Below are 16,779 nucleotides of genomic sequence, written 5' to 3' on the forward strand. Positions count from 1 at the left end.
GTCTAGGCCCATTAGGAAAGAATTTTTGGCAAATAGAAAAACAGCACACAGAAGCCCAATGTAACACTACAAAATTGCAATTAAATATGTAGTAGTATTGAACAGTTGGAACTGAGGCAAAGGGTCCCAAGATCCCCTCATCTCAATTGCCTGCTTGATTTGTAGAAAAAAGACTGACCAGCCAGCCAAACACTCAACTTCATAGGATCAGCAAGGACATCCAGTAACTCTACAGCCTCAGGCTTCACCTCAAAACACAGCCTAAACAGGGGCAAATAACTTACAGCTAATAAAGTACACATTTGATTTGAAAACCTAACACTGAAGTCACCACCAGGGCAGGTTCCTATGGAAGTGAGTCATTGCCCAAAGCTCACAGGGGGGTGCCAAGAGGTGTGCTCACTCCCCTCCCTCAGGAGCTGATGATGAACAATCAAGAGTGACTGATGCTAATGGGATCAGTCAGCTCTGCAGAAACTCCTTTTGAAATTCTCATTCCGGTCCACTGCTGCCCCTCCGCAGGGAAATCACAGCTGGCCCCTGCCAGCCTGGGGCCAGCCCCAGCATCCCAGGGATGTCAGGAGTGATGGGCAGGTCACCACTACAGCACACCCTGTCTGGAAGGGCCAGGGAGGGCAATGCCTGACAGGGTGGTGCCCATGGTGGCCCAGGGATGCTGGAGATCATAGAAGCCTGGTAGCAGTTTTGCTGTTTCTGAGCCCCCCAGGTGCAAGGAAGGAGCTTGAAAAAAGGACTATGATGAGAGGTCTGTGGACAAGCAGCCAGCTTAAACACATTTGAGCAGCTCAATGGGCAAACTCAGCTCTGCCTTACACACCCCTTCCTCTACAGCAGAAGCAGCAGGTGTGAGCTTTTACTAAAGGCATGTTTAGGTTTGTGTCAGGGGAGACAGTGACATACTGTATGTAATAGCTCTCAGAAAGAGCCAGACTCAAAACAATCAGGGAAGAGCATGACCTGTAGTGTCCCCCCTGTTCTCATCTGCAGGTCCCAGGCAGAGCCTCTTGCAGGCCACCAGTGCCGTGGTACAGAAGCTAAAAACTGCAATAGCTTGCTCTTTGTTTGAGGGAAAGTAAACTTCTAAATATAAGCCCAGGAGCAAATACTAAATCAAACTTCATCCTACATGTTCCAGAGTCCTCAGGGAAGATGGAGGTTTTGTTGAAATGATAGCAAAATAGGAATATACCATGATTAAAGGTATAGAAAAAGACAACATCACCAGCTCCTGTCACAGCTTCTTTGTCCTTAAACAAAGATGCTAATCGTCACTAATTCAGCATTTCAGTATAGACTACCAAGCTTGGTCTTCAGCTTTTAATTGACATCGTGCTTAATTGTCATCGTAGAATGTCTTGTTTGATGGTCATGAAAATAGCAATAAAATGTTACATATAAATGGTAGTTAATTTAAATCCATAGGAAATATCAGTCATTTAACCTGACAATAAAATAAGAAATTTTTTTTCAGGCTGAAAATATCATGCTGGCCCAGTGTACCAAGTCCAAGAAATAGCAGTGCACTCCAAGATATGGCAAGTACTCTTCTGATGGTGTGAAAAAATACACAAGGGAGATCTTTTCTACTGATTAATCAGTAATGCTAGTTATTAGTCTTTTCACACTTCACCCTAGTAAATGTCTAATATCAACAGTTGGGAAGCTAAGGTAATATTAGAAATATAGCATGGGGGAGGGTTGTTGTTTAGGCATAGTCCATTGCACTTTTTATTTTAATAAAGGTTCTCAGACTTTTTGAGAACATTATAGAACATACTTAAAGGTATGGGCTGTTAAAAGAACAAAGCAAATTTGGATAGGGGAAGATAGAGTCTAAACAGAGAAATTCAGTTTTCAACAACTGCAACTGATTATCAAGTACAAGTTATGCAAAATACAACTCATTGTGGCCTATTTCCACAGAAGTGTCAGGGAAAGACTACCTGCCTCCAGAGCAATCCCGGGTTCTAACTGGTCAGCTGGTAGCTGGCTGGGGGGCACCTACTAGTCAGCAGGCACCAGGGTTCAGCCAGCATGTGTTAAAATCTTGCCCACAGCTTTCCCATATGCTTTGTTAAGGATACCTACATTTCAGGACTGAAGAAACGCCTAGAAATCAGCTGTTAGAGGAGGCTGCTGGGGACCATGTTATTCACTTTTGCCTATTAGTGGACTTACTTGAATCTTCCTTTCCTTATCTCCTCCCTTTTAAACAAGTTTCTGCTTCAGTTTTGCTGACACCAGATACTCAGTCCTTCCCCTAGGGCACCTCAGTTTATCTGCCCAGTCACAGACCACTAACCATTATGTTTTTGGAGCAGGAACTTACACTACTTTCCTTTTTAAATGTCTTTGTTTTTTCTGGCAGATCTGAACTTAATCTGGCACTCATAGATCTAGTTTCTCAAGCCAGCTTGTGAGCTTTAACAAAGCAGGCTTCTATCTATGTAGTCAAAGATCAGGCAGAAGCTGGGAGGTATCTACAAGCTAGACAATGGCCAAATCTAGGACACAGTGTGAAATCATCAGCAACATGACAAGCTACTAATAATCAAAGGTTCTGCTGAACATCAGCGTTGCTTCCTTCAACAGAACAAGTATGAACTTCCAAGGACTTCCTTGCTTGCTTTCTTCCTTTCTTCCACCTAAATGTGGATAAAGAAGTGATGAGCTCAGAGGTAGTATCAGATAGTCATTTTGCCAAAGCCAGATAATGCCGAACAAAGGAGGATCAGATGTACAAATGTACAGCTGTACAAAGTCAGCGATGCTGTTAGAAGATTGCAGTTTCACTGTTTTGTTCAGTTAAAGAAACTGATCTGTTTATGAGCACCAAGCAACTTCCAGTTCTCAGTGCTGGGATCCAGATGTCCCTCACTGACCACTCCATCAAAAATAAATCCACCTAATCCTCTTACTTCTTCTCCACCATGCATTTAGAAAGTGGGAGACCTGCAGATTCAATACTTGTTTGAAGTAAAACTTCTCAAAGGCAAAAAAAATAAGGAATCCAGTATATTCAGCATTTGGGGAAATTCAGCCTTAAAGAAAATGCAAGACCTGAAGCTGTTTCAATGTAATAATCTTGGGTGAAGTTGAATTGCAGGATAGAAGTTCAGCAAGAAAGGAGTAACTACCAGCCAAAATAACCTAACAGGTTCAAAGAATAATTTGTCATTGTGAAGCAGTGCAGGTAAAAAACATTGAAGTTGCATGTTATAGAAAGGACAAATGGGTTTTATGAACCAGAGTACCACTTCGACATAAATACATTAAAGCAAAATATACCTATTTAAAATGCATTTAACTGTGCCTGCAAAGGCAAAGCGATTATAAAGGGAAATAATGACTGTATTAGCCAAGTCTGGTAGACAAATACTATAATGTTGATAACATGGCAGGAACAGAACTAACACATCAGATAAGGGTTTTGGGGAGAACAGGAAAAGCTCTGTGTGAGGAGACAGGACAATAAAGCAGTTACCAGATATGTTGTCTAGAAGTAACTTGATGTTATGAAGATTTCATGAAATGTAGAGAAAGGTATTCCCTGTAAAACAGAACCAAGGAATAAATCTTAGTGTATTGCGTGTTTTTATTCTATTTGTAGGTTGTTTCAACTGAACCCCATCAGGTTAGTTGAGCAATGTAGCAACTCTTGACAGAAACACACATACAGTCCAGATAGGTGCCAAGAAAATTTGTACTTTAAATCCAGACAGAGCATTCTCTACTGCAGTCTAAGGCAATGAAACATCCCATGGTACAGAGCAGCAGGCGCAAGTGGGGACACTCTCAATTCAGTCAGAACACAGAGGCCAGGAAAATGAACTATGGAAACTAATGTGGCCAGCCAGCCACCCCATCAGTGTCCTGTTCTTCATGTTTAGACAAGATTCTTCAGATATTCTCCTTCTTCACCTATTAGTGCCTCTTTCAGACAGAAGCTTACACAGAACTGATTTTAGATTTGGTAGGTGTAGAGTTCAGGCTCCCATTCATAATAAATATGATAATGGAGATACGTATCACACAGGTCTTCATTCAAAACAAGGCAAAAGCTGACCATCTAGAGGCGTCAACTCATCCCATTATCAAAGAAAAATTGAGATATTTTATCTGGGATTGCTGAGATTCCAAAGAACAACATGCTCCTTTCCAAGCCAGACCACAAGAAAGAAAATAAAAAACAATTTATACTTATTTATTTATTGCAACAAAAAAAACCCAACAACCATAATGTGTGAAACAAATTCAGAGCAACTGAAGAGGGGGGAGGGGGAAAAAGGTGGGGAGGAAGCTAACAGTTGTATCACCCTGTCCATAATTTTAAAAAAATTATGGCAAAAGTGGGCAAATGCAGCAGAACAATCTAAATAGAAAAGAAGGGTGCTTGGTGTTGCAAACTATTCTCCATTTAATCATCCAGAATTTGCAAAAGCTGATAACCCAAGATACACTTAGATCACAACATGGCATTAAGTTGAATAACAAACTTTTTGCAGCAGCTGATACCCGAAGCTTAGTTGGCTGCTGTTCAACTCAAGCTGCTGCCTTTTTGTATTAGCACATTTGTTAAACTTTTTGAAAGCTGTGGGTCTCAGAACAGCACATCACAAAGCTTACATTATATCACCACCACTATATTTTGTCCCAAGCACACATAAAAACAAGAAAACCTTTGCTTAAATAGTATGGGAGAGGAGAAGATGAGCCTCTGAATTAAGGAAATAAGTATTTTCTTCCCTGTTTTTTTAAAAAAAATAAGATGAGATGAAATGCATTAGTTAGCATTACTATATAGGCAGGACCAGGTTGCCTGTCTCCTAGCTTTAGTCTTTTGTTATGTATTTCAGTAAATTGCTGAGTGCAATTAGCAGAGGTATGGTGCTAAAATTATTCTTTCTCCTTATTTTTGTCTTGCAGACTAGCTGGAAACCTGTTTCAAAGTCGCTGCTTCAGGCCCTGTCAGACAATGATACCACCAGCCTTTATGTCATAGAGCATGAGTCAAAGGCTTCTTTGAAGCTAGACCTCTTCACAGGTGGTGGAGAAGACAGCAAGTGTGACACTTGCCAGTCAGAAGAACCTAGCAATAACACAGACATAAGCCTAAGGCATGAAGAAATCCCTGAAGAAGCAGTTACAAGTGAAGAAGAAGGAATCATTTCCATTACAGTACCACTTTTGAGTGACTACACCAGCATGGAGTTCAGCCAGAAAGCCCTGATGAGTCTGACAGTGAAGGTGCCTGCAAAGGCTGCTCATCCCAATCTGGAAATGGAGCTAGGCAGTAAGCCAGCACAAACTGTGCATCAGGTTTTGTTTGCTTCCCAAGACTATCTCAAGCAAAGCCAGGTAGTGCTTTTGCCATCCGGACCAGCTGTCATGGGACAAGTGAATTCAAACTGAAGCATCTTTGTAATTGCCCATACCATAAAAGCAAGTTCCAAAACCCCTGATGCTTAAATGGAGCCGTTTGGACCATATAGAACAGTGAGCTTGTGACAATAGTTAGTCTGTACTCAATAAGGTTCCTTGGTGGACTAGATCAATGCTATAATTATGTTAGCTATTTCACTACAGTCGCTCTCTGTAAAGACCTACTGTCCTCACACAGGCAAAACTTTCAGGGAACTGTATGGAAAACCTTCTGGTAGGGTACCTCCTGCTAGGTGCTTAGTCCCAGGGTGCTCAGGAAGCCAGTTCAAGGCTTCTGCTCTAAGTACAATGTTGTTCTGGTCATCAGGGGAGTTCTCTAATCACTGTGGTCAGTTTAAGACCTGATTTTCAGAACTGGTAAGTTCTTCAGTAGAAATTCCAGCAAAAGCGTCTATCACTCCAAAGAAGCTTTTCAGCTGGTCAAAGCTGGCCTAACAAAAGAGTGAAAAGCCTTGCATTTAGGAATAGAAAATTATGCTTCTCCATATACGTAAAGCACCATTAAGCGCTTTATGTCTTAGATATTTACACCTTTATTCATCATAGACGAATAGTGCTGTGTAAATTAAGATCGTAGTAAGTATCATTACTAGCACTGGGGTGTTTTTTTTACTCGCATTAAAATAAGGCTATTTCTTCCTACATTTATCTATGCAAAGCTTGCACAGAGGAGGAGTCATTGGAATGCAGGGCATAAAAGGGTCTTCCATAATATGCTCTCTCTGTTACTCCATTATGTATCTCCATGGTGCAAGGAGTCTGAACTGGTTTTCCAGCTTGCAGCAGCTTCTCACCCATGAACTCTGTAGGCATTAATGGTTTGCAGTTATTGTAGATGACCCAGTTTATTGTGGTTGTCTCTAGTTGAAGGGGCATTTCATTAAAATTATTTTGTTGAGAAAGAAATTGGTCAGCTGTACCAAAAGCACCAGAGGCTTCTTAGGCATCTTTCAAAATTCTCTCATTTAGAGAGAAGGGTGTTTCACATTTATACAAATATTTCTATGCATATTAGGCAGTATGAGTTATAGAATAGCCATGCTTACAAAAACCTCAAATTTCATATCCCCCACTTGACTGATTTAGTGAGGCCCCATAACAAAACCAGTTTTATTAGTTTTCCTTATTTATAGTCACCCTCTCTTTACTTATATCTCTTTATGTCTGTTGGGGCTGGCAGGAACCAACCTGTGTTTCACTGGTTTTTAAAGTTTCACATTATTTTTTCTTAGCACTTAAAACGTACTGTTTTGCCACAAAGCAATGTACACATTACCTACCACTCACCCTTGTTACGTCTGCTCATTGAAAGAAGAGGTAATAGGAGCAACTCTCCATACCACCTCAAAGGTCTAAGCAGTCTTTTAAATCTCTTTCTTTGTTTTTATAACTTTGATCAGGTGACTTTGCCTGATTTGAATTTGGGAGAACACAAATGATCCCGCTATTAGCAGAGCTGTTGCTACTTGCAATGTCTAGTAGAGGGGTTGAAATGAAAACCTGTTATGGACAATGAGGTCCTCAAATGTTATAAAATCATTATCAAGCAGTCACGTGAACACAGCCTAATTTGTCCATTTCCAAAATATGAGAAATATCCATGCTTCTTACTTATAGTATTTCTTCCATTTCTGGTCAGAGCAACTTGTTTTACTGGTGCAGTTGGTACCTTCAATAACTTACTCATCCCTGTAAACATTGAATTATTTTTTTCTTACTCTGTGCCTCCCAAACCAGTACATATTATTATGTTACATATAAAGTATAAAGTAAACACGTAGACTCAAACCAATAGCTTGTGAGCAATTTCAGTGTATGAAGCAGCCTTCAAATGCGAAACTCAAAAGACAGTTTTGGGCTTTTGACCCAGTGAGGATTGCTCTCATGATGTTAGCCATTGCCTGACATTTTGCTAAAGAAAAACCACTTATCAGGCCAGAAGAATTTCCCTAAAAGTATACATGGGCCTATTTGCCTCAAATAGAAGGGATGTATATACTCCACTTTCAGTTATAAAGCTCACAGTATAATTAATTCTTAGTTGATCTCATTAGAGCAATACTATACTCACTATTTGTATAACGGCTATAAACTGTACATTTGGGAGAAGGAGAGATACATAGAAAACCCTGGTATGAAGATTAAATATAAATGAAGAACTCATCCATCATGATGTATCCTTTGAGAGCAAAGAAAGAAAATTTTATGTGGAGTGAAAAAGAGTACACTTGCTAGACAGTTTCACCTAGACAAGGATGAGGCTTTGGTGGAATAATGTACCTACTCAGGGCCATGGACCTAGGAGATGCGTAGTGCTCAGGTCTTCAGATTAGGGACAACTAGGGTTTTGTGGCTTGGTTGCTTGGGTTTTGTTTGGTTCTTTTTGGGGGATTTTTACTTCAGTTGAAAGGGACCTACAACTGACCTCTTCAGGCAGTTTGAAAAACTGTGCACTTATACAGATGTATAATGACTGCAGAAGCCTACCTCTACTAATAAACATGTAAGATACTTCATGTGCTATAGTACTGTTCAAGTGGTTTCAGTAGTGTTCTTATCTTCAGTATTCCTGATTTTGATATATGTTATATTAGGAGTGAAATTGCAAATATGAAGGCTCAGGACCATATAAGCCAAAGCATTTTTTAATATTTTTTTCCTTTTCTTTTCCCAGTCAGCATAGGTCTAGATGATGACTGTTAGCATTATGGCAATTTAGACATTGTAAAAGCTTAGACACTTAACTGTAGGCCTGGAGGCACATAAGCATAGTGATTTATAGTATGCAGTATTATACTGCAGGATTACAGTGTTTTAGTACTTTATATTTACAGAGACAGTCTCTAACATGGCCTCTAAAAACATGCATAAAGCAGTTAGTAGATACCTCTTTTTTTCTGGTATCCACAGTAGATATTTTTTCTTGCATACTTTATTGTAGTATGGACACAGAAACATGGGGTTTTTACACTTTTTTTTCTCTTTACACTTAAGGTCAGACTACAGTGCAGTAGCTAGATAGCACTGAAAATTATCACAGTGTTTCAGAGACAAGAAAAACAGCTACTCAGCCTGGAACAGGAGACTGCAGCGACCACAATATTCCAGAACTTTTTTTCACTACCAAATAGAATAATAGTAACTACAGAGTATCTACAAATCCCCTAAAAACCTACACCTTTCAGGTACTTTGGCAACCTTAAAAGCTACCTTTATAGGACAATGGCACCTGCATTTGAGCAGAGTCTTCTTGAAAGCTGAGAGCATAGGGACATCCTGTCAATCTGAGTCAACCCCAGTTACTGCTACAAAAATTGAAAAATAATGAAGCACTTCATAAAGCCTTCTAACTGCAGAAGGTCATTGTCTCAGAGCACTTGACTCTGTGGCACAGGCTCTTGGTTTTCCTGTATCTCTCTGTCTTGATGGCACCCTGTGACTGCTGCCCGAATGATGTTAACTGTGTTCTGGTACTGTGTTGATGGGATCCGTAGGAACATGGGGAATAAAATTTGGGACAGCTTACATTGGCCGCTTCTGAGCGCTGCTTACAGAAGACTGCTGCTAAGACAAATCTCTCCATGCCAATGCAAGGGAATAATATTATCCCCACATCTATTTGGTTTCTGCAGCAGAAGCACCAGTTTGATTAATAAAACTGAAAACAACCTGCCACGCTAGAAATGGTTGTTCACATCGTCCATCCTCAGAGATCCCTTCAGTTCTTTATAGAATCATAAAATAGAATCACAGGATTGTTTAGGTTGGAAAAGACCTTTCAGACCATTGAGTCCAACCACAGACGTAACACTGCCAAGTCCATCACCAAACCATGTCCTGAAGATGCCACATCTACACATAATCTGAATACCTCCAGGGATGGTGGTTCCACCACCTCCCTGAGCAGCCTCTTCCAATGCTTCACCACCCTTTCAGAGAAGAAATTTTTCCTAACATCCAACCTAATCCTCCATTGGTGCAACTTGAGGCCATTTCCTCTCATCCTATCACTTGTATGTGTGGGAAGAAACAGAGACTCACCTCACTACAACGCCCAACTCCCTCTTAGGCAGCTGTAGGGAGCGATAAGGTCCCCCCTCAGTCTCCTCCTCTCCAGGCTGAACACCCCCAGTTCCCTCAGCTGCTTCTCACAAGACTTGTGCTCTAACTTCCTCGCACAAAGCCTTCTCTGGTCCAGGGCAGAAATCTGGATTTTTTGAAGTGGCAGACACAGGCAGGACAGAGGACAATCCTGAGGAATGACAGGTACAGCAGCAGCCAGTGCTGCCAGGGGACTCCTGATGAAATGGGCTCAGGTCCTTACTGGAGGCACTGGAGCCTAGGCAGGCTGGAGAGTACTAGACATGCTACTCTACCTGAAAAATTGTAGGCTGCAGCCAGTTTTCGGTAGGTTGCTAGTATGGAAATGGGTAGCAGAACCATAAAGCTCTTACGGGTACTCTCTGACCTTTCCCAAGCAGTAACTGCTACTGTTGAATTTTGCTGGCAGTGATTCATGTCCAGGTACTCAGCTATCAGCACCAACCTTCACCTTTCTTGTGACTTGTAATTAGATAACCATTCTGGCATTCATTTCAAGTGTGTAGTTACTGGGTGTCACCAGGATTAGGATCCATAAGGCTCAGTAATCCCCTTTTGGTACAACACCTGCGGCTGTGTGTTCGGTATCTGGGTGGCTTTGGTGAGTTACATCCATCCTGAAATGAATGTGGCCACTTTGACTTCTGTGCGTTACATTCCAGTGCTACATACCCACTTCTGGAGAGGAGGCTGCCTGTGATTCTGCAATTTTTGGTTATCGTAGCTATGTCAAACCAGTTGTAATTGCCAAGGCCCATACAACGTACATAACTGAGCTGCTTATCCAGGCCACAGACTGTATTGTAGCTTCTCAACACCACATGGGTTAGTACCTCACAGCTAAAAAGGAAATAGCACACAGTCACAGTAAAGTTCTAATTTGTTTTCTCCGGTTATGCTGGATCATACAAATGTCCTTCCAATGCTATAGAGCATTAATGTAAAAGGTAGGAAAAAATTTAAACGGTATACACTGGCTCAATGAAAATTAGCATGCTAGTAAAGCATGCTAGGGAAAGATAAAAATTTCCACTACTTCAAAAGAGATTTTGCAGATGCTGAGAAAAGCCCTGGCTCCAACATCAGTTAAAGTGCAATCCAATGGTGCATGAACCTGTTCACCCTGTTTCAGTATTCATTCAACTTCGGTCAGAAGACTCTCGGGATTTTGTAAAATGTACGTAAGAAAAGCAAATTATGACAGTATGTTTAAATTCACCATATATAGGCCATATCTCTGTTGGAATTATTAAGGAGCCTTCAATTCTAAAAAGGATTGTATGTGTGTTCATAAACACATTATACAATTGCTTTGATGCTATTTGCTGTAAGATAGTTTCTTACTCACATTTCTTTGAACACCAGTTTCTCCTCTCTGTTTCTGTATTTGTGTAACTGAAGTTGCAGGGTTGCAGCAAACTTCAAATTCTGTGTCCATCAAATACTTTATTGGCAAATAGTCTATTTTGTTTGTAATACTGTAAGTGACTCAGTTTCAGCTCTCCAGATCTGATGAAAACGTGTGCTAATCCTAGCCCATGGAGAAGCAACACTGCAGAACCAGTTACTAGAGTAACAGAATAGTAAGTTTCCAACTTCTAAGGACAGCTGTGTTTTGGTTTGGTTTTGGGGGTTTCATTTTAGTACTGGTTTGGTTATGGAAAGCTTACAGGAACAAAAGGGAAGGTTTGGATGGACAGAACAAGTTGACTGACAGAGTTCCAGGCACTAGGAACAAAATGTAAGATACACAGTTTATTTTTTCCTTACACCCTTACACTTGAATAGTCTGTCTTTCTAGCAGTCACGGTACAGCTTGGACCTGGAAGCAGCCCAGTACTGCCCACCAGCACCATGGTGCTCTGCCCAGTGCTGTATCGGCAACACCCAACCTTACAGGTCCCACCTCTTTTCTGTGCTGGCAAAACTCTCCTTGCAGTCATAGACTGAGTACGGACTACAGAGTTTGGACTGACTTAATTTTCTCTTGATTTAGTTTAAATAAAAACACCTTCCTGCTCCCAAGCATTTTCAGTTACCTTTTCCCACCCAAAAGAAACAGGTCAAATACATGTTGTCAGCTGATTAGCTGCATGTCATTAAATGCAAACCTCCAACACACATCGGCTTTAGCGTTGGTCTAAGGCACCAGGGAATGAACTGGGCATGCCCTCAAAGTCAAAATGAAGCTGTTTCAGGGATGACTAAAAAGGGCCTGTAGCCCATACACAGAGCATCTCCTACTTATTTATTAATAGGTACATCACATTCCAGTGCATTTTAGCAGATTCCTACTGCATTAGGGTACTAAAATAGCAGTGATAAGGTACTAAAAATAGCAGTGCTTTGCAGTAGGCATGTAATGAAGCCAGCAGCACGCTAAATATGCAGTGTTTCAAACAGTATCTGAAAGGCTACTGCGACAGGGGCTGCTGCAGCACCGAGTGTCATTCTGCAGTGCAGCACAGCGGAACTTCTGGAAGAAGATGCTCTTCCTACACCAGTTATCACACTTGGACTTTTTGAAATTCCACGGCAGATTCTGGTTGGAACGTTTCCATTTCTCTTGCTATAATTCCTTCAACAAGCCTTAAGGAGCCTGACGTTTCTCGGAGATTTTTCTCTCAGGACATATAACCAGCCTGTGCTCTCAGCAATAAAGGGCATCACTTTCAGAATGAGATATTGGTATAGCAAATCCCAGACTGCAATTTGCAGTCTTGGTAAGTGATACACAGAACGATATTAAAAAAAGGAAGGTTTCCAGGTACTGATTCAAAGTGTTGTGCTGGAAAGGGTGTATTGTCAACAGTAGCACATTGATCCAAAAGCAAGAACAGCACAAACCATCTAGAAAGCTGGTGTTAAAGGTTATCAAATCACAGTGGTAAAGTTTCTGTATAAGGCCAAAATCAGCATCCTGCCCTAGTGCCCATCTAACAGCAGGGCCCCGTTGCAAACTACTTCCACCCCTCTGCCTCACATTGCAGCTAACCTGCTTCCACGCACGCAGTACTCTTCAACCAGTGCAGACATTCATCCTTCACGATTCACACATCTGGTCTTCCACTCCATCTCAAAGTTACAGCAACCCATAGTTCATAGCACACAAGTTCACACTTTCCTAACACAAAAAGGAATGGGGAGATGCATCGTACGCAGTTGTCAGCCCACACCCCCAAGCCCAAAGACCCCCCTCCACCCAAATGTTGTCACAGCTTGCAGTCAGCTAGCCACCAAGCAACAGCAACAGTTTACATGGTATAGAGTAATCATATTATCACAGCCAGGTATGTTTGACCACTAATGTTAGGCATTTCACATCTTTTGTGTGTGCCTGGATGTCAAAAGATGAAGAACAGTGGAGCTGGCACGCTCAGACTGTTACTCACCTCTTCATGCTTTTCTGAACTTGGGGGAGGCAGTGAACAGGAATGATGATTGACTGACTTTATAAAAGTTCTTAAGAACTATGATCTGGAATGTGGTGACACAAGTCGAGGCGGACTGAAAAAAACACTGTGTCTGCGTGGCTGGGTTCGGACAAAATGGCCTTTATTGTTTATACAAACTATTTATATATCTTAGACAGTGCAGGTGTCAGACCCTGACAGGTTTTTGTGTCCTTCTTCTGGCTTGCTATTTGCTGTTGCTGTAGGTGCCCGTGTGCTGCGGTTCTAAGTTCTGGTTCTTCTCATCCTGTTTACATACCTGACAATTTGTGGCTGTCTTAAAGGTACACGGCTAAGTCTTTGAAGTCAACTAAATTATCTGCAGACCCGCTGCAGACCCCAACACTGGAAGGCTCATACAGCCTCTAAAATAATATTTTTTGCCTTTATGCTCTTGATAGCTCTCTATTCATCCCTATCAATGAAGAGCATAAAGGCAATTTATCTTACAGGCAGAGGATGATACAAAAGCCATGAAACATGATCACTTCCAAAGGGATGTACTACTCTTTCCAAATGCAGTTATGAGCTACTAATGCAATACTTACACATCTGACAGAAGAAAAGAAAGTTTTTCAATAAAAGAAGCAGGATTTCTGTGTTTTATTATCACCTACTGAATTACTACAGTCCTTAGAAACTATAAATTACCCCAGGTAAAAATGATCAAAGGGAATCTGATTTGTTAAGAGTGAATTAACTTACATAATACTTGGCTACCATCTCTCACTTCGCCATAACAGCACGGTAAATGCCCGTTTCTAATGAATTCAGTGCAATGCAATGACCAAGGTCTAGCACTTTCTTCCATCAAAAGATTCTGAAGTATACTTTAAACTAATAAACTCAGCATTGCCACACTTGAACAAAGCAACTATTGTAAGGCCCATTATAAAATTAGCAGAGTGAAGAGCAGAGTATTTTAGTGTCTTACTGCATGCCTCACGTCACCTGAGAAATGGCGCTATAAAGCAGTCTCCAGCTTTCCCAGGCTCACACCATCGGTGTACAGCTGTCATCTTTCCATCCTCTTTGGAGATTAAGCAACAGAATAAACATCACAACTCTAAGGATCTTTAACAGATCAAAGGATCTTCTTGCTGTTACAAATTAAACTTGGGATGGATGAAATAAGACCTTCTAATTAACATCATAAATATCCCATTGTAGACACCGGCCCCTCTTCTCTGCATCCCAATAAACTCTTTAATAATGTATCTACCCCAAATCTCCCCTGGCTAGAGGAGAATTTAACTGGGCACACCAAAACAAACCAAAAAGCACCTCATGTTTGTTCCTGGTTAATATATACCATCTCCTAACACCTGTCAATATATTGTGTATTACAGTCCATTCAGAAATACTGATCCCTTAGCTTGAGGCTGATATGTAACACAGGTTCGGATGACCTACAGCACAGTTCAGACAAGTCTAGTCCTTACTAGATACCTAGCCTTGACAAGGCCAGGCAGGATGACTGGGATGCATGAGTTGAATACGTGTGAAGAAAACACTGAGCTAACAGAAAGAAAAGTATTAAGACTTATTAAAGGAGTCACAGTAAAATGAGTATCCCCTTAAAACTGAACAAAGCAGAGGAACAATTGTGGAAAAGGTCACCTCACCACAGTAAGACACAAATCTGATGAAAACAGGTGATTATAAATTTGTTTAATGTTTACTTTTCATGGACCAATGCATTTGAATTTCTAAATCCAGTAATTTGAATCAACCCTTTAAAATATTACACTTCAGTAAAAATTAAAGGGTTTTTTTAGGTTTTGTCTTTAAAAAGTTTTGTGGGGAGAAAAACAGGAACAGCACAGCCTTCCCCAGGTTTGATACTAAAGCAGCACACCTAACAAAAGACTAGTACTACCACGTTTGCCTGTTGCCTTAAAACAAGTAGGCAGAACAAACCATGCACACAAAAAACCTTGATTTTAAGACCGTCACTTTTTAACTCAGTTTTCAGTCCCCTCCTCTAAAAATAATTTATTTTTAATGAGTAATTACTTAAGGAAATTAGGTAGTACATAATACAAATAGGTAATATATTAATTTGAGCTATTGCTAAGACATCTCAATATATTTCTCAAATCTGTTTTTCCCTGCATTCACATTCAGAGGAGTAGCACAGTGAAATGCAGTTATACAGACCACACATGGGCTGATCAGTAGCAGCTGACCCAGCCACAATCCTCATCAGACATGACTGCTCTCAAAATTCACAGGATCCCTACTGAGCTAGGGGAGGTCCCTTGGGAAGCACATCTCAAACTTTTACCCCTTAATCATCGCTGTTTATCTATATTCTTACACATTACACAAAGCAATAGAGAAGCTTAAGCACTGAAAACAGTGACTTTTAATATGAAAATCTCCATGATGATAAATTGACATATACCATTAATGTCAGAAGCTCTGCATGAACTCCAGATCCTATGTAAAAAAGAAAACCAAACAAAAAAAACCCCCAAACTCCACCCCACCCCCCACCAACAAGGAATTTTGACATACACTTCTATACAGCCACATTTACTAACTCACTGGAAGTGACAAGCTCTCCTTGGTGGAACTATGGTGGTTCTCTCTGGAGAAGAAAATCCCCTGCTCAGCCAGGGGACTGGGAAACCTTTTTTGCAACTGAGCTGTGATGATACAGTCAATTACTTTAACCCCTTAGCACCCTTCCTGCAATGTTCTTGTCGGTATCAGGCAACAAACTTAGTCACAAAGCATTTGACTCTCTGGGGCAGAGGTAGTGGTTTTTTTTTTTTTTAAAAAAAAAAGCTTCACACTCCTTTTTGCTGTATGTCATTCAAATTTAGTGGAAGTGAGTTTATGAGACCATTGGAACTTTGGGACATTGTTGATTTACAACAGTAACAACATCATAGCATCTGACATTTCTTTACTTGTACCATTTCATAGTTGCTTCATTAATGCAAAAATATACTCCATCAACATGGAACAAGTCTGGTTAACTGTTTACTAAACTGAGAATACATACTTTATTACCAGAAGTATCTAATTTAGAGAAGAGAAATAATATTTTTGCTCCTACAGTGCTTAGGTTCCCCAAGTATATCTGAACCCAAACTGTGCTAGACACTCTATAGAACAGATTAGTCATAGCTCCTGTACTAGGGGAAAAATACCAGAAAGGATCTGCTGAAACACCACCTAAACAGTGCATGTCACATTCTCTCTTGATGTTTCCAGAGCAGATCACTCATTCCTTATGAAAATCATGTATTTATGATGTACCATTTTCTAAGTGGCCCATGACTTACTCATCAACACAGCAGTAGTTCTGAATCTTTGCACTAAGAACAGTTTTATTGAGTAGAGCAACAAGTACTTTTAAGAAAGCTACTTGACTGGCAGCCTCATTAATGACATCAAGGACTGAATGAAAGGAAGATTAAATTATTCTTTTCCCATTGCTGGTAAGTCTTTCAGGTCAAAAAAGACAAATGTAACCTTTTCAATGGGAGAACAATAATTTTATTAACAAGATTAGTATGGAGCATACTTTGTACACCAAAAATCCCTAATCTTGTGTCAAAGTTGGCACTGTATTTCCAGAAGAAAATATATAAACAGCTAATTTTTGCTGTCCTTGTTCTCCTGTATAAAGCTTAACACTCCAAGTGTCACTAATTAAAAAAAACCCAAATAATTGAAAAATAAAGTTCACAGATAGCTCCTCAACTGTAGTATTTACTTTAACACTTCAGTTCTGTATTGTTTGAGTTGT

At 40.4% G+C, this 16,779-nt stretch overlaps 1 protein-coding gene across 1 annotated transcript in view; it reads left to right on the plus strand.

The window, feature by feature from the left end:
• LOC106112697 (interleukin-31 receptor subunit alpha-like) overlaps positions 1–8,195 on the plus strand; it is a 34,726-nt gene extending 26,531 nt beyond the window's left edge. Inside the window, exons 15-16 of the mRNA XM_027791274.2 lie at positions 1,493–1,556; positions 4,948–8,195. Of these exons, the coding sequence (XP_027647075.2) occupies positions 1,493–1,556; positions 4,948–5,433 (550 nt within the window). The 3' untranslated portion in view covers positions 5,434–8,195. The remainder of the gene's footprint in view (positions 1–1,492; positions 1,557–4,947) is intronic.
• Positions 8,196–16,779: the final 8,584 nt, after the last annotated feature.

Source organism: Falco peregrinus, chromosome Z, assembly GCF_023634155.1.
Source record: "Falco peregrinus isolate bFalPer1 chromosome Z, bFalPer1.pri, whole genome shotgun sequence".
Classification (NCBI taxonomy): domain Eukaryota; kingdom Metazoa; phylum Chordata; class Aves; order Falconiformes; family Falconidae; genus Falco; species Falco peregrinus.